This window comes from Puccinia triticina, chromosome 6A (assembly GCF_026914185.1).
Source record: "Puccinia triticina chromosome 6A, complete sequence".
NCBI classification, from domain to species: Eukaryota; Fungi; Basidiomycota; class Pucciniomycetes; order Pucciniales; family Pucciniaceae; genus Puccinia; species Puccinia triticina.
Window position 1 is genome coordinate 4,590,190 of NC_070563.1, and position 25,909 is coordinate 4,616,098.

At 52.4% G+C, this 25,909-nt stretch overlaps 4 protein-coding genes across 4 annotated transcripts; 3 read left to right on the plus strand and 1 right to left on the minus strand.

The window, feature by feature from the left end:
* Nucleotides 1-2,750: 2,750 nt before the first annotated feature.
* PtA15_6A554 (uncharacterized protein) lies at nucleotides 2,751-6,954 on the plus strand (the record flags this gene model as incomplete). The annotated part of the gene is made up of 20 exons (XM_053170272.1): nucleotides 2,751-2,891; nucleotides 2,975-3,136; nucleotides 3,236-3,640; nucleotides 3,706-3,799; nucleotides 3,938-4,018; nucleotides 4,085-4,215; nucleotides 4,280-4,545; nucleotides 4,604-4,673; nucleotides 4,737-4,887; nucleotides 4,954-4,996; nucleotides 5,060-5,124; nucleotides 5,196-5,224; nucleotides 5,302-5,337; nucleotides 5,403-5,526; nucleotides 5,598-5,980; nucleotides 6,044-6,116; nucleotides 6,192-6,383; nucleotides 6,457-6,607; nucleotides 6,684-6,791; nucleotides 6,861-6,954. The coding sequence occupies 20 exons, from the start codon at nucleotides 2,751-2,753 to the stop codon at nucleotides 6,952-6,954; spliced, it is 2,799 nt and encodes a 932-aa protein (XP_053021480.1).
* Nucleotides 6,955-14,659: 7,705 nt separating this feature from the next.
* PtA15_6A555 (uncharacterized protein) lies at nucleotides 14,660-18,806 on the plus strand (the record flags this gene model as incomplete). The annotated part of the gene is made up of 20 exons (XM_053170273.1): nucleotides 14,660-14,812; nucleotides 14,907-15,068; nucleotides 15,142-15,528; nucleotides 15,592-15,685; nucleotides 15,850-15,927; nucleotides 16,013-16,143; nucleotides 16,211-16,476; nucleotides 16,535-16,604; nucleotides 16,684-16,840; nucleotides 16,905-16,947; nucleotides 17,013-17,077; nucleotides 17,155-17,183; nucleotides 17,254-17,289; nucleotides 17,351-17,477; nucleotides 17,539-17,927; nucleotides 17,986-18,058; nucleotides 18,117-18,281; nucleotides 18,342-18,495; nucleotides 18,555-18,659; nucleotides 18,725-18,806. 20 exons carry the CDS (start codon nucleotides 14,660-14,662, stop codon nucleotides 18,804-18,806), a joined length of 2,766 nt encoding a protein of 921 aa, XP_053021481.1.
* A 155-nt stretch (nucleotides 18,807-18,961) lies between these two features.
* On the plus strand, nucleotides 18,962-22,005 carry PtA15_6A556 (uncharacterized protein; the record flags this gene model as incomplete). The annotated part of the gene is made up of 6 exons (XM_053170274.1): nucleotides 18,962-19,093; nucleotides 19,364-19,909; nucleotides 19,973-20,794; nucleotides 20,856-21,065; nucleotides 21,136-21,450; nucleotides 21,517-22,005. 6 exons carry the CDS (start codon nucleotides 18,962-18,964, stop codon nucleotides 22,003-22,005), a joined length of 2,514 nt encoding a protein of 837 aa, XP_053021482.1.
* Nucleotides 22,006-22,058: 53 nt separating this feature from the next.
* On the minus strand, nucleotides 22,059-22,384 carry PtA15_6A557 (uncharacterized protein; the record flags this gene model as incomplete). The annotated part of the gene is made up of 2 exons (XM_053170275.1): nucleotides 22,059-22,065; nucleotides 22,140-22,384. 2 exons carry the CDS (start codon nucleotides 22,382-22,384, stop codon nucleotides 22,059-22,061), a joined length of 252 nt encoding a protein of 83 aa, XP_053021483.1.
* Between the last annotated feature and the right edge of the window lie 3,525 nt (nucleotides 22,385-25,909).

The window sequence follows — 25,909 nt, forward strand, 5'->3', positions numbered from 1 at the left end:
AATCTGGCTTTGGCTACCGGAGATAAGCTGGATTCGCTGTTAACTGTTGCACCGTTGGCTTCCTTGTGGCGGGGTGACATCTTAGAGTAGACCGCCGTAACAAGGTCGGCGAGTTTTGGAACCTCTGTTGGGCCATCCAAACCGGTCTTGATGATTGTTTGAGCCTCCGAATAATGAGTATGTCAACCTTTGTCTTGCCAATTCTCCATCATGACATTTACTGTCGAAGTGAGCTATGACCGCGCGCTGTGCAACGACTTATTGAAACTCACCGCACCAGAGAAGATCCCGGCCGGCTTGCCCGACAAACCTCCACCTCCAACATTGATGCAGCTCAACAGGATATCAGGCTGGTGCTTGTCGGAAAAACTCTTCCTTCAACGAAAAGCACCCAACCAATGTTCTGTTGAGCTGCATCAATTTTGGAGGAGGAGTTTTGTCGGGCAAGCTGGCCGGGATCTCCTCTCATCTGGTGCGATGGGTTTCGATAAGTTGTTGCACGGCGCGCGGTCATAGCTCACTTCGACGGCAAATGTCAATGATGGTGGTAAAGGGGAACATGGGAAATGTGAGTCGAACTGCCTCAGCTTAGCTCGTTTATAATCACTCCTGAGTCCTCCCCACATGCTGGAATCAGAGTTGATGCTGTCGGACATGGTTGCAACCATGGAGTGTTCATGGACATGGTTGCAACCATGGAGTGTTCATTCCGGCTCCACTCCCACTCACCACTCCTCCCGTTGGGTGAAGATCAACGGGTAACTGTTCTGGGAACCGCCCCGCCAACCTTTTGGGTTTTGAAATACGCCAGCTATTATGGTTTTCAGAGCCAATCTCACAACATTGGGGAAAAAAGTTGTGATTGGTTCTGAAAACCAAGTTTCTGTGGGACGGTGCTCCTTCTCTCACAAAACGGTTTCTAGAACCAACTTGGCTCCCAAACCAAATTCCGACCAATTTGGTTCTAAAATCCACTATCTATGTAACCGATTTTGGCTTTCCAAACCAACTTGAAGACTTTAGTGCACCCGTGCTGTACAGGCAGGCGGGGACGGTCGGCGCAATGCAAGAGGTGCGAGGCCGTTCCAGCTCGAGCTTAACAAAGCCTCTCCGAGGAGGCGCGAAGCGTCTCCGTACGCTCCCCCGAGGGGGGTACGCTTGTTGTGTCAAGTTCGGTTCCAGCCCGGGAACCCAAACCAACCAGCCCGCCCCGAGCTCGGCGCGCGTACATAGGCCGGAAGCGGGACTGGGGTTAAGTTCGACGCAGGCCCCGCCAGCCGTGGGCGGATAATGATCCAATGGCCCTCCGGCTGATTTCATCCGGGGCATGGGACTTGTCCGGGCAGACGACCGGCGCTGAAACTTTCATAACCCTCTTGTTGAAGTTCCGAACTGCACCGGGCGGAGCGGTTTCTCACAGTGGAACTCTACTTGATTTGCGCAGTGGGTTTCTTGAATCTTGAGCACATTTCCTTGGGTTTCCTTGGCGGAGTTGCACCTCGCGTTACTCCAGCATGCCTTCTCTGGAACTTCAACGTTGCTTGTGCCCTGCCTGATCACCAGAAATCGTTCACCGCTTCAAGCTGTGGGAAGTGTGTACATAAACACAACCGTATGAAATCTTTCCCGATGAGATTCAACTGTGTCTTGGCCATGAGGGAACGTCTATGCATAACTTCACTCACTTAGCGCAGCCCATCGAATTTCATCGACCTGCACCGTTTCTCATCTTTCACAACAGGAAAGTTCTTCGGAAAAAGCTCTCACTGAGCTGGTGGTGAGATTTTCTTTCCCTTGGTGAGTGCTGAAGAGCATCGTTTATGTTCACTTTATTTCCGTATGTACTTTGTGTAAGCTTGTGAGCCTCCTTCTGGGCGGATTGATCATTGTACGACGCGAGGTCCCACCTTATGCACAAAAGTATCTCACAGATGCACAAATTATTTCCACATTTATATCAACGATAGATGTTCTTACAGCAGGTTCCATATGGATCCGGGTGGAGGAAAACAATTCCCATCGGCACCTGGTGAGTGCTGCCGCACTGGCTGGCGTGCTGGTCCATGCTTCGCGCTCCGAGACCTTGAATTGTGTCGATACACATAAATATGAGGGAAGGGGAGCATGGTGGTATTTGCCTCTCCGCTTCCTTGCTCCGCAATACGAAATCACTTCGTCGTCCGACCTTCCAGCTAGATCTGGTGATCTTGCCCAGATACATAACCTCTGTTGTTGATCTCCCTCGAACCGAACAATTGCATTCCCCAACCTTGTTCGACGAAGTTGTTGGTGAACAAGTTTCAATTTCAATTGTAAGGCTCACGATTTGCCAATTACTGGAGTGCAGGGTTGGTTTCTTATTTGACACTCGTGGACATTTTAAACAGTCTTTTCCCTTTTCTCACTCCCTGCTTGCAGCAGCACCGGGTTTCCCAGAGCTTCCCCCCCAGTCGGTGAGTGCTGTCACTTTAACATCGTTATATGGCCCCAATGTGCTGAAGTGGTGTTTCTGTTTCTTTCCAGTGTAATCAAGCAAAGCATTGCACACGTAATTCCCTGCTTGTCATTCGGCTTCTCGTGAAGAAGTAGGACACGCCTCATCCCAGTCTTGCAATATTTACATAGATGCACCCTAATTAGGATAAAACCAACGTTCAATCCACCTCATCGTATATAATCGCTATTAATACCATCGTTCTAGTACCGGAAGATAACCACCCTTTCCCTGCAACAAACTATCCAATAATAATATGACACCTCTTTTTCGCTGGCCAATCTATTTCCTAACAACTACACTCGCTATAGCAAACCTGACACAGGCAGCCAACCAGGACAAAGATTCATCTCTATTACCCAGGCGGTATCTTGTTTCTTTGAATCGCGAAAAATCAGTTGAGTCGAATTCCCTTGCATCCTCAGGACAGCTATTCATGATAGTAGGTACTGACTACGATGAAAATCTTGCGAACATTAGACTTCGCTGGCAGACTTCAAAGCGCATCTCGACAGCAAGGGCGTCAAGCATGAAGTATCTTTGGACATGACCGACCTGGTCCCCGATGTATTTTTTGGTGTCTCCATTGAACTCTCGGATGAAGACGATTTGCAACATTTGGAGAGTTCCGCTCATGTGGAGGTGCGCCCGCCGGATTATTTCGACGTCTTGAAGTGCTGTTCTGACATCTTTTTACTCTCGCGGGATTAACATCTCTGTTCACAAATTGATTGAGCACAGAAAATCAGTCCAGTCGACAAAATTGCACGGGCCAGCACATTCGACCAAAGGACGTTAGATTCACCTATCGACTCGACTCCCTCGTTATATCCTCCTCAAATCCAGACTCGCATCACCGAACTTCACAAGATGGGAATTTATGGTAAAGGGGTCAAGGTAGCTCTGATCGACACCGGCATTGACTGCAGTCATCCAGCCTTGGGGAAAGGTTTCGGACCAGGATTTAAGATAGCATTTGGGAAAAACTATGTCGATGATGATGATGATGATGACGGAGGGGACGGCGACGTTCACGATCACAGCGTCCAGCCTCATGCCTCCGGGCCTCGGGCTAAGCATCTTGAGACTAGAAAGGATAAAAAGCAAAAGAAAAAGAAGAACGACAGCCCTTGTACCCAATGCACCGTAAGTTAGATGCTATTTATGATTTTCGCCAAATCAGACTGACCCCATTTGGCGCAAATCCGCAGTCTCATGGAACACACGTAGCTGGAATAGTTGCCGCCTCAGACGTGGGTTACGGGTTTATGGGTGTCGCCCCCAATGTTACCCTCGGAATGTATCGTGAGTACCAGGTCTCTGATCATGCCAAGTTGTCCTTTTCGTCCAGTGGTTGATGTCTTTCTCTACATTCCAGGCGGTAAGATCGCGCATCTCGATTAGTCTTCCCTCTTTCTCGAATCTCACGTTTTTTTTTCTGAGCAGTCTTCGCATGTGGCGAGGCGGGCGATTCCAGCACTGATTCTCTTCTCGCGGCCATGCTCCAGGCTCACAAGGATGGTGGTAGGTTATCTGAGGCCCGTCTCCGTTTGACTTGTGTCACTGACTAACCTGGCGCCTGTCATACAGCCGACATCATTTCAGCTTCTATTGGCGGACCTGGCGGGTGGGGGAAGGGCGATGAACTGCTGGGCACTGTAAACAAATTAGTCCAAAAGAAAGGTGCCATCATCATTGTTGCCGCAGGCAATGAAGGCTCGGTGAGTGAACAGAAAAACTCAATCCCCAGTCGTCGCAGTGTTTTATTAACCTTGGCGGTCGCAGGAGGGATTATTCTTCGGGGACAGTCCCGCGACGGCGAAGAATGCCATCTCTGTTGGTTCTATGGACTCGAAGGCCATAGTTGCGGGGAAATTCAGAGCATCGACGGGCAAGGACCTCACAATATACCGAACGAATACGCTGAACCTCACCGGCGAGTATCCAGTTTACATTACTGCCAATTCAACCGATGACCCGAGTGATGCTTGCGAGGAACTTCCCAAGAACACTCCGAACCTTACGAATCACATCGTACTCGTCAAGCGAGGGTAAGCTGCATAGACCTGGAAATTCTGGTAGTTGACTTTGCTGACGCGCTATGATCAGGACCTGCCTTTTTTCTATCAAAGCTAAGCACGTCGCGGCGAAAGGCGGCAAGCAAATCCTATTTTACATGGTTAGTCTTTTCCGTCCTTCGTTTGACCTTCCATCCACTGAGCGACTGCCGCTTCCTTCACAGAACACGACGAGTATCATAACCCTTTCCAACACGCTTTCGAACGCTTCTGTCGCACCCATATCCCTGGAAGATGGACGCTATATCTTCCATCAGGCCAAGAAGGATCCCAAAAACTTCAAAGTTTCGTTCCCGCCGACCAATCACTTATACAGTAAGCATCTCAGTTGTTAGTGGGTTTGCTTCTTCAGGAATTTGACAAGCTCGCTGTCCTCTGCAGTGAACAACCCGGACGGCGGTTTTGCGAGCAACTTCTCACAATAGTTCAGTCCACTTTTGTGCCTTAATCCCCGCGTTGTTAGACTAACAACCTCCAAATACTCCAGTGGACCTAGTTTCGACTTTAGTAGTCCCCAGCCTGCAGTGTCTGGGGTGGGTGGCAACGTGGTCTGTATGTCACCGATTGCTAGACCTCTCTTCAAACCCACAGGCTGATCCTCACCTTGTCCTGCATTCTTTTAGCGACTTTCCCTATGAAGGATGGTAGTTATGTAAGAAGAAGCTGTCGAAAGATGACTTGAATAGCCAGCTCAGTTTTTCTGACGGGCCTTTGACCATTCCCTTCCAGGCCTCCCTAAGCGGTACTTCTATGGCTACTCCACAGGTTTGCTTCCACGATGTGATCACAGCCAGGGCGTTCAATTCAGCTGATGCGGTCGTTTTGCTCAGATTGCTGGTGTAGCTGCACTAATACTGAGTGCACGAGGCAAGAAATTCACCGGGATAACCATGCGCTCCCGATTGGCAACTACTACCAAGCTCATAGATCGCAACAAGTCCTCGGGTCTTGACTGTAAGCTGTTACTTGTTTGGCATTATCGAGCTTGGGAGAGACTCCGAAGTTGACCTGAAGTATCTCCAAAGCCGCCGTTCATCAGGGCGGAGGTCTCATCGACGCTTTCTGTGCTGTTTGGACCAATACCACGATCTCCACTCCCTCCCTGGTCCTCAACGATTCAGTTTCTTTCCGGGCAAACCACGAATTCACAATCTTCAACAACGGCACGGGCACTGTCAACTACGTTCTAACGCACCGTCCCGCAGTGACGCTGGAAACTTTCTCGAGCGGAACCAAGTACGGACGGCCTGATGTCGAACCCAAGCGGTCCAATCAGTCTGCAACGGCCCGGATAAGCCCCGAGAGATTCAGTGTACCGCCCGGCTCATCCCAAGTTGTCAAGGTCAATTTCTCACCGCCCCAGTTAGATCCTCATTGGCTCGCGGTGTATTCGGGCTTTGTCGTGATGGTAAGCAGGAAGCTCCCTCTCCCTGATTTGCCAAAAAAAAACTAATGAATTCATTGCCACTAGTCATCCGATGCTGAATGTGAAACGCACAGCGTCCCCTATTACGGCGTGGTGGGATCGCTGAAAACCCAACCGAGTAAGTCCTTGTGATGTCCGGGAACATGTCGTGGTAGTCGCGGGCTAACCCATTGGCCATTTTACGCATCGTTAGTCCTTGACCGAGGTCCAAACGAAAACAAAACAGCAACTTACCCTTATTTAACCTACAAGAAGAAGAAAACCTCCTCCAAGAACGGAACCAATTCGACGGCCACCAAATCCAAGCCCCAGCCCCCGCTGAACACTACGTTCGTTTGGGACTTGAAACAACACAACACGACTGTCCTTCATTTTAGAACGCTGTGTAAGACCACTTTTCGCACTTCTCTCGATGGCCATGCTAGCACAAGTACTCATGTATTGCAATTTGATCACAGTTGGGACCCCTCTTCTCCGTATAGATGTGCTACCTGGAGATGCACACCTGTCCAACCCGACGAGCAGTGAGAACTACGAGAAATCTTTCCGGGGATCGCGTCTGATTGGGCTCGTGCCGGACAGCGATACTCCATCACTTCCACGTTCCAGGTTCGCAATCATTGCAGATAAGTAATATCGCGATGGATAGCTGACAAGTCGCACGCTTTCTTCCAACTGTACACAGTTCGGGCGACGCCTATACCCAACCCTGGAATGCGACGATTGTCGCCAGCGCCAAGAGCAAAAAGAAGCCGCACTTCTTGCCGAACGGGAACTACAAGCTTCTGATCAGGTCTGTCTACAATCCCTTCATCGCACACCAGAAACCGCAGGCTGACCTCATTCGTGAATTCTTCCTCAGGGCCTTGCGGGTTACCGGCCTCAAGACAAACGAGTCCGATTACGAATACTGGGTTTCCCCGCAGTTCATGCTTAAGAACTCGCGAGGGAAATGAGCTGCCTGCCTTCTGAGTTTCAAATGCTTCCCTGGCACCTGCCTTGCCTGTTTCGCTTCTTATTCATGTACTTTCCTTCAGCAGTTTTGCAATTTCTTCCCTCTCATCCCTTGTATATCCACCTCCTAATTTTACATGAGAGCATCGCTCACCGCAGCGCTTACATTTATTTTCTGGTTTTTGGAACAATTCCCATCGTCTTGTAATTTTCTTCCAGCCGTTTTTTCTAACCTCTTGGAATCTACTCGTCAGCACGTTGTTTTTTTAGAAAACTCTGGCATACACATCTTGCAAGAAGAGCCTCTCTGAAGCAGCCACGCATGTGTGTGAGCTTCTGCTCAACATGAGGTGCCAAGGGGGGCCGGCGCGAGCGCTACATACTGGGGGTATAAGACAAACCTTTGAAGGGGTTTGAGGGTGCTGTTAGACACAAGCGGACAGCGGTGAAAACGGCACAAGACAAACCTAGACGGTAGTCGAACGTGATCAGCTTAGCGAAGTGGAGTTGAGCAGATGTTGATTTTGTTGAATTACTAGCACACCTTTGAAGGGGTTTGAGGGTGCTGTTAGACACAAGCGGACAGCGGTGGAAACGGCACAAGACAAACCTGGAGAGTGAGCAGTAGAGATGAGACTAAGAAAACATTGGAGAGAAAAGGTGGAAACGGAAACAGACCTAGACGGTAGTCAAACGTGATCAGCTTAGCGAAGTGGAGTTGAGCAGATGTTGATTTGGTTAGAGAACCGTCACAAAGAATACAGTAGCGGTTATAAGAACTAATCAACTAGGTTTACAACTCAAACAAAACGCGGGACAAAAGTGCGACTATCATAGAATATGCAATGTGACATGTGGACTGGACCATGAATATGGAATACCGTCTAATACCCCCCCTCCTTTTCTAGCTTTGAGCGTTGATGAATTTCAAGTTGAGAGTGTTGATCATAATTAGATGTTTGACCTTGCTGAGGGACTTGGTGAGACTGTCGGCCGGCATCTCAGAAGTGGAGATGTATGATAGAACCACCCAACCTTTTGCAACCGCCTTGCGAATGAAGTGGTATTTCACGTTGATGTGCTTGCTTCTTTGATGTGCAAGCGGATTGTTAGAGAGAGCAATGGTGGCTTGATTGTCGCAAAAGATCGGAATGGGATATGAAGAGGAGTTGTTGATTGAGTGAAGAAGAGATTGGAGCCAGATAGCCTCCTGAACTCCAAAGTAGAGCGCAACGTACTCTGCCTCCGTGGTCGATGACACCACCAAGGATTGTTTCTTGGATTTCCAAGAAATGACCGAATCGCCCCACATGACCAGATAACCAAAATAAGAGCGCCGAGTGTCAGTACAGTTGGCCCAGTCGGCATCAGTGTAGATGCGTATCTTCCTGTTGACCCCGCCTAACTTGATGCCAAACAACTTGGTGGAAGACAGGTATCAAAGAAGATGAAAAAAAGCCCGCCAGTGTTTGATTCCGGGGCGTTCGAGGTGTTGAGACAATTGCGAGACAGCAAACGCTATGTCCGGACGAGTTGCACAGGCAATGTAATTTGCTGACCCAATTGCACGCCTGTAGTTGACACCAAGAGCCAGAAATTCCTCATGCTTGGGACCTGTAGCAACAACAAGGCAAGTGTTGGGGACCATCAGAGTGGCGGCTGACCGAGCACTTGAGTACTGATACTCATTGAGGAGTTCTTCAACGTGGTGTTCCTGTGAGAGGATGAGGTGATCGGAGTGCCAAGTAATCTTCATGCCCAGCAGAGAGCTGGCCGGACCGAGGTCGTCCATGAGAAAGCGCTCCTTGACAAGTTTTTTGAACTGGGTGACATCGTGACTGATGATGACCATGTCATCCACATAGACATGGACGAGACACTTCCAGGAAGGATCTTGAGAAATGAAGAGACAGGGATCCGCAACAGATGAAGAGAAATTGATGGTTGAGAAGAATTGAGTGAGTTCCGTGTACCACACACGGGGAGCCTGTTTGAGTCCATAGATAGATTTCTTCAGTCAAAGACAATGGCCTGGAGGAATAGACATGCCCGCAGGACAGCAAAGATGAATTACCTCATCCAGGGTGCCATTGAGGAAGGCATTGCGGACGTCCATCTGGTGAATGTCCATTCCTTCGTTCACACCAATGGTGAGAGATACACGGAGGGCAGAAGGTCGACCGGTGGGAGCATACGTCTCATGGAAATCCACGCCTGCTTGTTGCGCACTTCCCTGAGCGCAAAGTCAAGCCTTGTACTTGATGAGATTGCCGTCCGCATCATATTTCTTCTTGAAGATCCAAATCGTACCCAGGAGAGATCAATCTTCAGGAGTCGGAACAACCTCCCAGACGTTGAGACGAGACATGGCTTTGAGTTCAACGTCGACGGCACGCTGCCATTCCTCCGCTTTGGAGGATTGAATGGCTTCACAATATGTGCGAGGAACAGAGGCAAGTGGAGATGACTGAGTGGTAGACATGGCGAATATAGAATCGTGGAAGGGAACAGATGAGAGCGTCGAGTGAGCTACGTGAGCACGGCGTTTCAAGGTGAGAATGTTGGAAGGGTCAATCAACGAAGATATAAGCTTGGGGGCGGGGATATCGGCTGGGATATACTCAAATCCCGGCTTCGGACAGCTGGTTGTGGCAGGCTGTGCTGCGGAGGAAGAAGAGGATGATGAGACTGCGGCAGGCCCGGGAGTATCCAAAGGCTCTGCCATCTCCGTTTGATCGGATTGAAGTTGATCCAATGACTCCGGCGGATCATAGAATACATCCTCATCCCCCAAATGAGCAGATTGCATCTCATCCAAACGATCTTCATGGTTTAGATCCTCTTCCTCGTTGAAGGACAAGGGCAGGGCATCAACAAAGGAATTGGGGGAGATTCCTGGGTAAATAGTCTTGTCAAAAACGACATCATGACTAAACTCAACCCTATTCCCCGCGGTGAGTATCCTCCAGTTAGGGATACCCTGTTGATACCCTACCAGAATTCCTTTTTTAGATGTGTCACCAAATTTACCAGAGCGCCGCTCCTTCGGGATGTTGACATAGGCTCTGCAGCCAAACGCCCTGAGCCTGGAGAGATTGAAGGGACTCCCAAACCACAGTTGGTGGGGAGTAGACCATTTAAGCCGACGCATTGGTGTAATGTTTTCATACAGTACCGCGGTAGTTACTGCTTCTCCCCAAAGTGATGATGGCAGATTGGCGTGCTTGAGCATCGACCGGGCTTTCTCACTGGTAGTTCGGTTGCCTCTCTCGGCAATGGAATTTTGCTGAGGAGTGTAGGGAGCGGTGGTATGATGGATTATGCCCTTCTTCTTGAAGTAAGCTTTGAATTCATTGGAACAGAATTCGCCACCGCCATTGGTGACCACGTTGATGATATTTTTGCTATGAAAATTGGAGACTTCCTGAACATAAAGTTTAAATTTTTCAAAAGCTTGAGATTTGCTTGAGAGAATGAAAACATTTTTGTATGACGAGAAAGCATCGGTAATTTTAAAGTAATAGAGACCTCCTCCTATGGTTGGTGGAGAGATTTTGCCGCTGAGATCCATGTAGATAAAGTCTAGAATGCCCAAAGGCTTGGGCAATGTGCCAGAGAATGGGAGTTGTTGTGATTTGGATAATCTACATGATTCACAAGACATAGTGGAGAAGGAAACTCCAAACATGATTCTTAGAGCTTCTCGACTAGGGTGACCGGCTCGCCTGTGAATAAGCTCAGCATCAGTAGCTGTAACTTGCAACGATGTGATCTTGGAAGACTGACCTTGGTGCGGAACGATGTCGGCTTTGATAGAGAAGATCTGACTTTCAATAGCGCCATCGAAGAGTTTCATGCCGTTTGACTAATCGATGACAGAAAAGGAGCCTTTGCCTTTCCTGATCAGGTCACATTTGGCGAGAAAGAGTCGTCCGAAACTGACTAGGGTGTGCGAAAGACCTGGCACATGCAACACATTAAAGTGGCTCACTTCCCCATCAGCGTTCCAAAGCTTGACGAGGCCGGAACCAACAATCGGCAGAGTTTTTCCGTCAGCAATAGAAACCGACGAGTTGTAGGGTTCGTAGTTGAAGAAGCTGTCCCTGTTTGGAAAAAGATGATCCAAGCATCTGCTGTCCAGGAAAATGGAACGACCGGATTGCATAGACGCGAAGGCCGAGTGCATTGAGAAACAGTGGTAAGCCTTCGGTTCCTCTGACTCAGCTGTTGAAGTGAGATTGGCCTTCTTTTTCGGCTTGTTCTTCGGATAACCATGAAGTTGATAACATTGAGCCTCTGTGTGTCAAGTCTTAGGGTTGTGTTTCCCGTCTTGGCAGATCATGGTGTTGACTCGCATGGCGGTCTCGGTCTTGATGACAGGTTGAACGGTGGGTTGTACTTCAGGATCCGCGTCGAGTATCTTCAATTCAAGTTGAGTTTTGACAATCTCAAGGGTGAGAGGTCGTTTGGTGAAGATGATGTCTTTGGTAGTTGCAAACGTTGCAGGGACTTTACTCATGATGATTTCAGCGAGGTGATTCTTGTTGACAGTGGGTTCGGTGGGAAGCGGGACTCAAATGGTCATTCCAACAGCCCGCATGTTGGCTATGCCGTCGTCAACTGCAACCAAGTACATATCAATCCAAGCTGTTGCCAAAGGGATCTTCAGAAAGTTTTGATAAACTTTCGCTTGATTCTGAGCTGTCTTCACCTGATAGAAGTCGCAGAGCAGCTTCCAGAGAGTATGTGCCTGTTCTTTGCTTTCGTCAGTGACGAACCGCACTCGATTGTCCGATCCCATGTATCTGACTAACACTCCAACCGCCATCTTCTTCTTCTCAGTCCACAACTCCAACTGTTCAGGAGTCACCGTTGCTGCCTTGTCAGAATCGAGATATCCCAAACAAGCTTTTTGCGCGCAGTACGATTTGACGAGGGCTTTCCAATCTTTGAAGTTGGTGTTGGAGAGGATGGGGAGATCGGAGGTGATTTTGGAGGTAGACATGATGACAGGATCGATGACGAGCAGTCCTTTGTGTGTATTGATATCCCAGAGCTTAAGCGCTACCTGGGCTCATAACCTATAAGACGAAAGTCTTTGAAGGGGTTTGAGGGTGCTGTTAGACACAAGCGGACAGCGGTGGAAACGGCACAAGACAAACCTTTGAAGGGGTTTGAGGGTGCTGTTAGACACAAGCGGAAAGCGGTGGAAATGGCACAAGACAAACCTAGACGGTAGTCAAACGTGATCAGCTTAGCGAAGTGGAGTTGAGCAGATGTTGATTTCGTTGAATTACTAGCACACCTTTGAAGGGGTTTGAGGGTGCTGTTAGACACAAGCGGACAGCGGTGGAAACAGCACAAGACAAACCTGGAGAGTGAGCAGTAGAGATGAGACTAAGAAAACATTGGAGAGAAAAGGTGGAAACGGAAACAGACCTAGACGGTAGTCAAACGTGATCAGCTTAGCGAAGTGGAGTTGAGCAGATGTTGATTTGGTTAGAGAACCGTTACAAAGAATACAGTAGCGGTTATAAGAACTAATCAACTAGTCAACTAGGTTTACAACTCAAACAAAACGCGGGACAAAAGTGCAACTATCATAGAATATGCAATGTGACATGTGGACTGGACTATGAATATGGAATATTGTCTAAGAGCATCCACCACCGTCTAGGTAAATCTTTAGGTAGCCAGCGAGTCCCGCGAGGCTCGGTTGCTTAGCTAAAGAAATAATCCACCCTCGCCAGCCGGTATCGGCTCGGTAGGCAACGTGGATTTAGATAACGACACCAACTAGCAGCAACTCCACCCTTGTGTTTATGTATGTACATACATACACCCCTCGGTAAGGAACACAACACCGCTGATGACACCCTCCAGTCATACAATTGGTGGCCGGTTGACTTATCGACTGGTCATACTATTGGTGACCGGTCATTGTACCATCAATGACCGGCCATCAAATCCTCTGACCGGTCATCCAGTCGACTGACCGGTCATCCAATTGAATGACCGGTCATCCAGTCGACTGACCGGTCATCCAATTGAATGACCGGTCATCCAGTCGACTGACCGGTCATCCAATTGAATGACCAGTCATCCAGTCGACTGACCGGTCATCCAATTGATTGACCGGTCATCCAATCAAATGACCGGCCATCTAATCGGATGACCGGCTATCAAATCGTATGACCGTGACCGGTCATCCAGTTGACTGACCGGTCATCCAGTTGACTGACCGGTCATCCAGTTGACCGACCGGTCATCCAATTGAATGACCGGTCATCCAGTCGACTGACCGGTCATCCAATTGATTGACCGGTCATCCAATCAAATGACCGGCCATCTAATCGGATGACCGGCTATCAAATCGTATGACCGTGACCGGTCATCCAGTTGACTGACCGGTCATCCAGTTGACTGACCGGTCATCCAGTTGACTGACCGGTCATCCAGTTGACTGACCGGTCATCCAGTTGACTGACCGGACATCCAGTTGACTGACCGGTCATCCAGTCGACTGACCGGTCATCCAATCGGATCAACGGTTATCTAGTTGAATGACCGGTCGTCCAGTATCCAATTGATGAATGAGATGAATGACCGGTCATCCAGTCAAATGACCGGTCATACTATCAATGGCCGTTCAAACGGCAGTCTTTCAAATGCAGTGTGGTGGTCTTAATATTTGACCGGTCAACCTATTGAATGACCGGTCATGACTGGCCGTTATGAGGACTGGTCATCCTATCATGACCGGTTGATTGATGACCGGTCATCCCATTGATGAACGGTTGATCGATGACCGGTTGATCGATGACCGGTTGAGGGGTGGAGAGCTACTGGCATGTATGTATTTATCTGCTGTGTATGTACATGTGCTGGGTCTTGTGGCGAGGGCAGTTGGCAGGCTCGCTAGAATGGTCTTACAGAGGCTCTGTAGCTGTTGGTAAATCTAGCGAGCCTTAAAGATTTACCGAACAACTATTTAGCTAAAGAGCCCTAAAGAGGGCACAGGGGTAGAAAATTGCTTACATACTCGGTAAATATGCCTTACCGAGCGGGTTTACAGAGACGGTGGTGGATGCTCTAATAGGGGGAACTTGTGTTACGTTATGAGTGGATTATATGTAGGGGACGGGCGAGGATCAAGCTGAAGCGTGCCCGAATGTGCCAAAGTTGCCAAACTGAGCCGCTGCGCCGACATGACGGTTGAAGGCCGATCGGGTGTTTTCGGGGTTGTAGTTCCAGCTTTTGTTATCTTTGATGCTGGGTATGGTTGTGCCCTCTCTTTCCCTCATTTGCTCATCCATCGTTTCCCGTCCGGCCCACTAAAGTCGTCTCACACGAAACACTAATTTTGGTTCTTCAGTGTGCTCTCTCTGTCAGGTTTTCTTCTCCCATGAGTCCCTGACATGCCCGACGGCGTTCGATGGCAACTGGACAAGTCGAGAGGCAGCCGCCGCCGACCAGCGCCGACCCACGCCCAGCAGGCTGCAGCTGCTGGAGGTCGGGCGCTGGCAGGTCTCATGACGTCACTCTCAGCGGCCACGCAAGGCTGCCCCACATGGGAAGAACAGCTGTAGGCTGTCAAACCGAGGCCGGAGTCCGGACAATGCTGTTGTCCATACATAAGCCTGCCATCAGTCGGGCGGAGTGACGATCAACCCCAGCCACGTTTCTGGCTTCCGCTCCTTTCCAGCCATGGGCGCTCCTTCCACCCGCTCGTTAATATATTTTATCGCTTCTACACTCGCTTCTCTCACTGCTCTGATACCAGTCGCCGATGCCGGGGACATCCACGCGTCTTCCCACTCGCCACAACGCTATCTGGTCTCCCTGAACCGCGGCCGATCTGTTGAGCACTTCTCCCTCCCTCCCTCTCTCTCTTTACACCCCCACTATAACACAGACAGAAAAGCTGAAACGAGCCTACGCGTTGACATGGCAGAACGGCCTAGAGGAGTTCAAAGCGCACCTCGACAGCACCGGCGTAGATTACAAAGTCCGGCTGGACTTGACCACCCAAGTCCCGGACGTTTACCACGGCGTATCCGTCGAGCTCTCGGCCGAAAGCGACGTAGGATACCTGAAAAGCTTTGCTCATGTAGAGGTATGCTTCACACTACTTAGATGCTCAAAGGATTTCATATTCTGACTCTGGGTAATGGTCCTGGGCACACTAGAGAGTCAACCGAGTGTACAAGCTCTCGGTCTCGCAGGCGCTTCCAAGCCACAAAAGCGGCCCACCGGCGCGGTCGCCCCCCGAGCGCAGCGCGTCTCCGTTGCCGGCGCACGTGCAGACGCGGGTCACAGAGCTGCACAAGATGGGCGTGTATGGGCAGGGCATCAAGGTGGCCCTGCTGGACTACGGCGTGGACTGCAGCCACCCGGCGTTGGGGGGCGGGTTCGGGCCGGGGTTCAAGATCGGCTTCGGCCGCAGCTTCGTCGAGAGCCCCGACGAGGACGCGGCGCCTCACTCCAGCTTCAGCCCATTCGAACCGCAAGGCAGCCAGGCAAAGGGCAAACATGGCAAAGAAAACAACCCCCGCAGTCCCTGTACCCAGTGTGCCGTAAGCTCCTTGCATGTGATGATTGAAGTGGTCTGATTCTCTGACCCTATACTTCACATGCAGTCCCATGGAACACACACCGCTGGAATCGTCGGCGCATCAGACGCGGGCTACGGCTTCACTGGCGTCGCGCCGAATGTCACCCTTGGCAGCTACCGTGAGGCACAGGCACTCTCCACCCTCCCGTATTCTCCAGCAAACTGACGCCTCGAAAAATCATGTGCTCCTGCTTCAATCTGGTCTCGAAGGCGGTAAGTCCGGAGCGTGTTTCGGCCCAAATGAAGCCCCGCAAGTTCACCTCTTTTTCCGCTACATGCATAGTTGTTGGATGCGGGTCAGACGCCGGGCTATCTGAGGACATCTTCCTAGCCAGCTTTCTCCAAGCGTACAAAGACGGGGGTAAGCAACTACCCCGCCTCCTTTTCCCGCTCCGAGATATACGTATGTCGGGGCTGAGCCTCTGTGTTTGCCGACTACCCTCTAGCGGACATCATCTCGACCTCGGTGGGTGAGATCGGCGGGTGGGGGGACGACGGGGACCTGTTACGGGCAGTCAACAAGCTGGTCCAGGAGAAAGGCGCGATCGTTATTGCGGCGGCCGGGAACTCGGGCGGGGTGAGCGCCAGTGCGATGCAAGCCGCAGCCTTCTCGAGGCTGATGTGTCGTGGGTTGGTTCTGGCAGGAGGGCCTATTTTTCGCAGACCTTCCCGCCTCCGGCCGCAACGTGATTTCCGTGGGCTCAGTCGAGTCCGCCGCGCTCATGGCCCGCACCTTCCGCGCCTCGACCGGAAAAATCCTCGCCATGTACCGCGTCTCTCCGGCCGCCCTTCCCGGAGCCCATCCGGTCTACGTGACCGCCAAGTCACCCGACGTCATCGATGATGCGTGCCAGGAGCTGCCCAAGAACACCCCCAACCTTACCAACTACGTGGTCCTGGTCAAGCGAGGGTAGAAACCTCCGCTGTTCAGATAGCCAGAGAAGATTGTTCTGACGTGTCCCCTACAGGACCTGTTTCTTCACCGACAAAGTCAAGAACGTCGCGGCCAAAGGCGGCAAGCACATGCTGATCTACATGGTGGGTGATCAAGGCTCCATTTTCCGATTTGATCGCGGGTGCCGGCTGACTTATATGGCGGGGAGGATATTCTTGACAGAACTCGAGCGCGATCGTGACGATGCCGGACCAAGACGAAGACTACAATGTGACGACGATTCCGATCCCGTTATCCGCTGGCCGCTACATCTTTGAGCAGGCGCTTAAGGACCCGCGCGGGTTCCGGGTCTCGTTCCCGAACACGCGCCACTTCTATGGTGCGCTCCCTCTGCTTCTCTGCCATTGGACCCCGTATCGAAGACCACGTTGCTCTCTTCGTAGTGCCCGATCCGGACGGCGGATTGCCGAGCCTGTATTCCACTTAGTTCAGTCCATCTCTTGGGAGCGTGCAGACAGATGTGGATCACTGATCGGCTTTTCGTGTCCCAGTGGCCCGAGCTTCGATTCTGAGAGCCCCCAACCGGCGATCGCTGGAGTCGGCGGTAACGTAGTGTGTACGCCAGCAGAGACTCGTGCTTGCCATGAGAGATGATTCACTCATTCCAGCCTGTGTGATTTTTGATCGATCCAGCCACGGTGTCTATGAAAGAAGGAGGTTATGTGAGGAAATTTGCCACCCAAGTCGCGTGTGATTGCCGGCCCTGTTTCTCACAGAAGCGTTTTGTACCAGGCGGCGATGAGCGGGACATCGATGGCGGCCCCACAGGTATGAAAGATTGCCTTCGTTGACAGGGAGCCGTGTGGATTGACCCGTCCTTTTGCCTCAGATCGCGGGGATAGCGGCCTTGGTGATGAGCGCGCGCGGCAAGAAGTTTACCGGGCTGACGATGCGGGCGCGACTAGCGACGAGCGGGAAGCCATTAGCCAGTCCGACGGGCGAGAAGCGGCTGGACAGTGAGCCCCAGGATTGCCCACCGCACAGAGGCGTTGGTTGGCTGAGTGTTCTCGTGTATAGCTGTTGTCCATCAGGGCGGAGGCCTTATCGACGCGTTCTGTGCCGTGTGGACCAACACGAGCGTGTCGACGCCGAGCCTAGTGCTCAACGACTCGGCCGCCTTCCGGGCCAACCACGAGTTCCGGATCACCAATGCCGGCCCGCGCGCCGTCCAGTACGTCCTCAGCCACCGGCCCGCCCTGACCCTCCAGACGTTCTCGACCGCCTCCACGTATCGCCGCCCCGACCCGATCCCGCGCGCTTCCAACCACACCGCAACTGCACAATTCACCAGCCCCGCCCGGTTCCGTCTGCAGCCGGGAGCGTCCCAGGTCGTCCGGGTCAGCTTCGCGCCGCCCACGGACCTCGAGCCCCGCTGGCTCGCCGTCTATTCCGGCTACATCGTCCTCGTAAGCACCTCTCTCCACCCGCCTCCTCTCCGGTCGGGCCCTGACTCCTGTCGATCAGAGCGCCGATGTGGAGTGCGAGAGCCACCACGTCCCGTACTACGGCGTAGCAGGCGCGCTCAAGAACCAGTCGAGTAGGCATCTCCCCTCCTCGACACAGAGGCGACGCGGGTCTGATCATTGTTTGTGCAGTTCTTGACCGTGGGCCGGACGAGAACAAGACGGCGACGTACCCCCACCTCTCCTTCCTGCCCGCGGGGCCGGACGGCTCGGAGGAGACGGCGCCGGCGCTGGCCAGACCGTTCGTGTGGAGCCGGAAGAAACACAATGCGACGGCGCTGCACTACCGGACTACGTGTAAGCCCGCTTGCTCTTCTTGGGGCACTGGAGGATGGCTGAGATGGGTCGTGTAAACAGTTGGCTCGCCGGTGGTGCGCGCCGACATCCTGTCGGGGAGTGCCGTGCTCTCGCGCGCGCCGACGACGACCGCGGCGTTCGAGCGGACGTTCCGGGGCGCCCGGCTGCTGGGGCTGGTGGTGGAGAGCGAGGACCCGTGGGCGCAGCGGACCGAGTAGGTGCCCTTGTGGCTGTGGACAGGAAGCCCGCCCACTGACGCGTGGCATGTTGCAGGGCGGGCAATGCGGTGTCGCGGCACTGGAACGGGACCGTGGTGGCCCCGGGGACGAAGAAGACGCCGGTGCGGCTCGGCCCGGGGTCCTACAAGCTGCTCCTGAGGTGTGTGTGTACCCTGTGTGGCGCGACTTTCTTCGGCGGCGCTTGCTCACGCCCCTGCTTTCCAGGGCGCTCCGGGTCTCCGGCCAGACGCACGTCGAGCGGGACTGGGAGTATTGGCTGTCGCCCGCGTTCGAGCTGCGCGACTAACAATCTCTCTCGTTCTCTTATTGTGTTTGCTTGAGCTAGCAGAGCGCAATGTAATCAGTTCTTGGGATTCGCTAGTTCTTGATGGGCAGGGGTTTCTTTTGTTTCGGGATGAGAGTCTTCTGGGATGGATGGAGTGGATGAGGTGAGAGCACACCATGCCCACTGGGGAAGCCTCTTCCCAGTCCACTTCCCAATCCAGCCATCTTCAGGGCCCTTATCCTCCGACCTCCCCCCCCCAGTCCTCCCTCCTGCCAGCATCCTCCCCTCTTCTTGCACTACTCCCATCTGTCCTCCCCCAGCCAGCCCCAGCCCAGCGAGCCAGCCCAGCCATGTCCAAGCAGCAGCCCGCATCCAACTTCTCCTCGCCCTCCTCAGACACCTCCCACCACGAAAACACCCTCCAGAAGATCCACTCCTTCAGCTCCATCACCCAGCTCTACTTCAAATTCAACAAAACCCACTCGCCCCTCCAGCAGCACCCGCCAGCCAAGAAACAACTCGACGACCACCAGCGACTCTCCTCCGTCCACAGCCTCTCCTCCTCCTACTCCAACCAGTCCAACCTCTACTGCCACCCCAACAACCGCCTGCCCACGCCGACCAGCAGCAGCTTCAGCCACCAGCCACACCAGCCAGCAGCACCCCCGAAGCCCTCCCAGCTGCCCCAGGGCCAACGAACCCTCCACCACCACTCCTCCGTCCCCCGCTTCACCCAGCCCAGGCTCACCCTGCGCCCCAGACTCAACTCCTCCACCACCCCGCTCGTCATCAGCAAGAAGACCTACAGCCCGACACCCACGCCCATCCACACCTCCCTCGCCCGCACCCCCTCGACCACCTCCCAGCCGTACTTCCTGCCCACCGCCACCACCACCCGCGCCCACTCCCCCGACGCCGCCTCCGACCGCTCCCTCCACTCCGCCTCCACCGACTCCCTGCCCCTCTCCACCGACGCCTCCTCCGTCTCCTGCTCCAGGAAACTGCCCCCCGTCTCCTCCACCCTCTCCCTCCAGAGCACCCCCTCCACCCAGCCCATCCATGTCATCGTCCGGCTGCGCGACCAGACCAAGCCCAACCCCACCCCCCACTCCGAGCTGGTCTCCGTGAGTCCCTCCCAGCAACACCTCTCCTCTCCTCTGCATCCTGCTGATACATCTGAACCCCAGTTCGACAACGAGTCGATCACCCTGCGCATCCCCGTGGCCATGACGGCCAACAACCAGCAGGTGAACTCGTACGAGTTCAAGGTCGACAAGGTGATCTACCCGACGCCGAATGCCCGGCTGAACGAGAAGGTGTACGAGCGCTGCTCCATCGAGGCCAAGCTGCTCGGCCCGTTCCTCAACGGGTTCAACGCCAGTCTGATTGCCTACGGCCAGACCGGCTCCGGCAAGTCCTTCACCCTCGGTTCCGACAACGACCCCGCCAACCACGACGGCCTGATCCCAAAGACCCTCGAGCGTCTGTTCGTCCATCTCGCCCAGGCCGACCGCCGCGACACCCGCGCAGAGCTGCTCGCCAGCTTCGTCGAGATCTACAACGACGAGATCGTCGACCTGCTCCTCACCCCGCCCCCCGCCCCCGACGCCCCCGCACCCTCTTCCTCGTCGAAGAAGGTGCCGATCAAGATCACCGAGGACAAGCACGACGGCTCGATCGAGCTCGTGGGCTGCAAGAAGCTGCCGATCACCGACCTCAAGCACGCCCTGCTGCTCTTCAACCACGGCATGGCCCAGCGCGCCGTCGGCACCACCCAGATGAACGCCGCCTCCTCCCGCTCCCACGCCATCTTCACCCTCCATCTCGTCTCCGACGCCCTCTCCACCTCCGCCACCGTCAACCATCAGCTGCTCACCACCGACTCCCACAACATCGTCAAGCGCACCGCCTCCAAGTTCCAGTTCGTCGACCTGGCCGGCTCCGAACGCGTCAACAAGACCAAGAACCTGCTCGGCGGGGACCGCTTCAAGGAGGGCATCTTCATCAACGTCTGTCTCCCCCCCTCTTTTTGCCCTAACTGTCATCTGACTCTGTTGTGGATGTGTATAGGCCGGCCTGCATTCCCTCGGAAACGTCATCTCCGCGCTCAGCAACCAGCCCTCCTCCCTAGACCCTTCCGGTGGCCCAGGCACAGCAAGCAAGAAGAAAAAGAACCACATCCCCTACCGCGAGAGCAAGCTGACCAGACTGCTCAAGGACTGTCTCGGCGGGAACTCGAAGACGATCCTGATCAGCTGCATCAGCCAGAACGCCCAAGACGTATGTCTCTCTTCCCTCTTCTTCTTTTTTTTTTTTTAGAGAACGGTGCACTGATGGGGTGCTGGGACAGTTGAACGAGAGTCTGAACACGCTGCGGTACGCGATCCGGGCGAAGAAGATCGAGAACGTGAGCCAGAAGACGACGAAGGTGATCTCGACGCCGTCGGCTTTGGCCTCGGGCGCGGGGAAGCCCGGGGGCAGCCGGATCCCGCCGCCTGCGGGCGGGCGCCGGCCGGTCCCGGGCTCGTCGTCGTCCAGCGGCTCCACGCGCACCGTGCCCAGTCGCGCCGGGACGGTTGTCGTGGGCAGCGGGCGGCGGGAGATCAAAAAGCCGATGGTGATGATGAAGCACGAGCTGAGCAAGATCAAGGCGCTCAAGGCCATCGTCTCCAAAGCCTCCCACGCCCCCGACCACGCCCAGCCCGTCCCGCTCGCCTACCTCGCCCACCAGGTCCACACCTTCTTCACCCTCAACAACTTCCCCACCGTCCGGCTCAACGGGCCCCTCGTGCGCCCACTCAAGATCGACGCCCAGCTCGTCTCCATCCTCCAGGCCCACTTCCTGCTCGACCTGCCCGCGCCCTCGGCGCTCGGCCTGCGCCAGCCGCTCGCTAACCGCTGCTCCCCCCGTCTGCTCCCCCCGCCCCCGGGTGCCCCGTCGCTGGTCATCGACGAGCACGACCAGCCCGCGCTCGCCGACCCCTTCCTGCGCTTCCTGCTCGACCTTAACGCCTTCTTCGCCGCCGCCGGCTCCCCTTCCTCCGCCGGCTCCCCTTCCTCCGCCGGCGCCCAGCCGCTCCCCACACCGTCTCACCCCGCCTTCGCCTTCCGCCACGACCCCCCGGCCGGCCTCGCCCCCAGCCATGCGTCCGGGCTGCCCAGACCCGCCCTCCTGCCGCCCCTCCGCGCCGCCAAGTCGCCCCGCCTCACCCTCTTCTAGCCCCCCTCCTTCTCGCATTGTCCCCTCCCTCCCCCTCCCCCCCCACTCTATCGTTATCCTCTGTGATCCCCACCAGTGTTGTTTTGTACCAGTGTGTGTGTGTGTTCTGTGCCCCGCCGAGGCCCTTTGTATACTCCCTGCCCGTCTGGGCCCATTCGTTATGCATCTTTCTCCATGGATGGGCCTCCGGGTGGCCAGGGTCGAGGCCCGACGGGCCACAGAGCGCAACCGGCCGGGCCTCACGACGCGCCCGCCCCGGGCGCCCGCTGAAAGAAGGACCCCCACCCGCTTTCGGCTGCGGCGGCGCGGGCTGGTTCGTGCGCCACTTGCCGCGCTTGTCTCCTCGGCTCTGCCCTTTCCTCCCGCCCGAGAGGGGCATCATGGGCCTGAAGCTGGCTTCACTGAACGGAGGAGGGTCCGGGGGACCCCGCCTGGAGGGCTCTCCGCAGGAGAGAGAGGCTTGCGTCTAATGGCTGCAGTCTGGCAGGGAAAGGCACCAGGGGAGATATGTTCCCACTCCCCAGGGAGTGCCAGAGCTGGATTTTATGTGAGTTTTGGTCGGATGTGAGCCTGATGTGGATTAGTAACTCATCCCCAAAATAGTAAATTGGATGGAGAAGTTAGTGAAAAGTCAGTCACAATTGATTTGGAAGTCAACACAATGTTGTGTAGAATTCTTTTGTTTTCTATGTACAACTGTAGGAAGAAATATGATGAAATGATATTTCACCAAAGTCCAACTCATCAATTGCTCCTGTTTACTGATTTTTAAGGATAGCAAAGCAAAATTCCCATTCTCAAAAGTAATTCCTCCAAAAAAATGGGTTTCTTGTAATTCACATTATATGCCCTGATGTACAAAATTAAACTAAAAGTCAACTTGGTATTATTGGGTTTAGATTTTTGGAATGTGGTAATGTTGCAGTCATTGAAATTGAAACCCATTTTCTTGGAAATGCGGGAATTAATTTGAATTTGGCTGATAAAAATGACAAAAAACTGTTTTAATAGGGTGAAAGTCTGAGGTAAGTCAAGGTTGGATTGCGGTGCCAATTCACTTTGGCCATATATCCTGTCCTCCTCCCAAAAATGATCTAGTGAATTTTGTATTTTTTTTGCTTTTCAAAATTCACATGTGCACATGCAAGTGAACCTTTTTGCACTTTGCTAATAGTCACCCTGATGTACGCGCGTACATTGAGGTGGAAATATCACAGGATGGGCCTTTCACAGTCACATGAAAAGTAAAAAAATTGTTTTGAGACACCAATTGTCCCCCTGATGTACGCGAGTACATGAGGGGGAAAAAATCACAGGCTGGGCCTTTCACATCTCCATGGAAAGGACACACTGGTCATGGAGCCAAGAAAGGACTATATTCTGGATGAGTTCTGGATGAATTATAGATGAGTTCTGGATGATTTTTTTGGCAAGTTATGGTTTATTTCAGGATGATTTCCACGCTGACTTCCAGTCTTGTTCATACCTATTCAATATTGCTTTACCAAAGGCCTCCAGCACAGTTATGGAAAAAAGTTACGGTAAGGCACAAGGTATAGATGAATTTCTGGTTGATTTGCAGATAACACAGGAGACCGCAATTGAGTGCTTGCGACAAGCGCGCATAAAGCAAGCAGAATACTACAACAAGGGTAAGAGAGAAGCGCCGGTGTATTTGCAAGGAGAGATGGTTTTGTTGCTGAGAAAATTTATTCAGTCCCGCAGAATTAACTCTAAATTGGATTACAGATATATTGGTCCATTCAGAGTGGTGAAGATGATAGGCCCCAACGCGGTCGAATTGGACTTAGCTTCCGATTATCCAAAGCTCCACCCTGTGTTTAATGTTTCATTGCTAACACGGTATGTTTCCCCCACATTGGTTGAAGGTCGATTGTCGAGTTTAGGTATCAAGGAACGGTATTACACCGAGGATCAAATTGTTGACTGGTCACGGATCAAATCGGTTCTGGATGTCAGGAGCGCTTCCAAGGGTAAGTTTGATTACTTAATTGCGTGGCATAATTCTACGCCGGGGGAAGACACATGGGTTTCACAAAATCATATCCCGGTGTTGGCTAACAAATTCTTAGAAGATTTCCGGTGATTGTCGGAGTTGAACAAAAAGAAGACTAACAAAAGGAATAAAGGTAACAATCCTTGAGAGTGGTAGGCAAGGCTTATTTTGTAACGATCACTTGGAAGTTTATGGGTTTAATCATTATACGCTTATCTAATTATGGTTTATCCTAAGTCTGACTAACAGAAGAATTAACGGAATGATCGGCGAAAGGATCTCTTTATTGTTCTCGATTGTTTTCGATTACGCATGATTGATGACGTATCCTGAAAAGGCTCTTGACGTCATCGGAGTTTTTCGCGATTCCGTTCCTTTTGTTACTCTCTTTCTCTGAAGACCGTTGTTCCCTCTTTCCTCTCTTCTTCATCGGAATATTTCTTTATCTATTGTTTCCTCAGAAATTAAGATTCATTATCAAATCCTATCAACAACATAAAAAACCTTATCACAAATTCGAGTCATTCTATTAAGCTTCTATCGCACATTGCATAGAACTTAAAATCTTGTTACTATCCAAGCAACCGGCGAGTTATCCTCTTGGATTTAACTTCATAGCCTATATATAGCGAATTGGGTAGTAGCCTGATCCTCACAGTTATATTCCGATCATCCGAAAAATACTATCATAACTTTATATTTAAATTTTTTTTACCCTACAACAATGTCCGAAGTCTCCAATATCGCACCTCTTACTCCTATCCGAAACTCTCCTGTTTATACTCCCTCTCTGCCTTCACCAACGGCTCTTCCGATCCCCAATTCTTCTCAACAGTTCTTTTCGGTCAATACCCCTTCTCTGTTTGATCACAACTCTCCATCTTTTATGTCGTTCTCACCTCGGTACATTCCGACTACTTCTCCCCGGCCACAACAAGGCCCCTCAAACGCCGGTAATCAAAATCAATCACAAGGTCCATCAAACTCTAATATTCAAGATTGTCGGCCGGTTCATCCTATTGTGGAGGATGATATTTCGGCTTTACTTTTGAATTTAAAAGTGGACAATTCAACTCAATCAACTTTGATTCAAGCGCAGGCGGCTTCCATTGCTTTGTTGAACGCTCAAGCTCGACAGGACAAGACGGCGATTACCAACTTACAGGCCGAAACAAAGAACATCAAGGATATTTTTCACGCCAAATTGATGAAGATGCAAGCAACAAACAATCAATCCATCGCTCATCCTCGAGGGCTCTTTGAAGGTTCCACCAACTCTTTGGGCGGTAGACTGGGTCGATTGGAGGTTGCCGGTTCTCAGCCGACGGTATCACAAATATTTGTAGAGCCTCCCCATCAATCCCACATTTTCTTTACCGGGTCTCCACGCGAAACTAACAACTTTTGTTTCACAATGAGGAACACTTTTGAGCGAATTGGCGAACAATTCAACACCAAGAAGCAGAAAATTTTATGGATCTTGGGTTACTTTTGGGCGGGACCGGGACGCATGGACGGCGAGGTTCCTTCTTATACATGGTGGCGGGGATTGCTTTCTAATAATGCGGCGGCCCTCAATTTGCCGACTCTCAAAGCTTTGTCAAGAATGGAATATGTTTTAGCTGAGCTCCGTGATGTCGATTTGTTCATCAATTTGATTGAGCATACTTTTGCTAACCACCATGAACTGGAGGAAGCGGAAGCGGCATTTTACGCGGCTCAACAAGGCAACAAAACCATAGAAGAATTCAACATTTTGTTCAACTCGTTGTTGCGACCTTTGGTTTTAGATGATCGCTCGAAGTGTAAAGCTTATGACAAAGCTATTGACGGCAATTTGGTCAAGTTGGCGCTTATCAGGGGTCCGTGGAACGGCTTGAACAATTT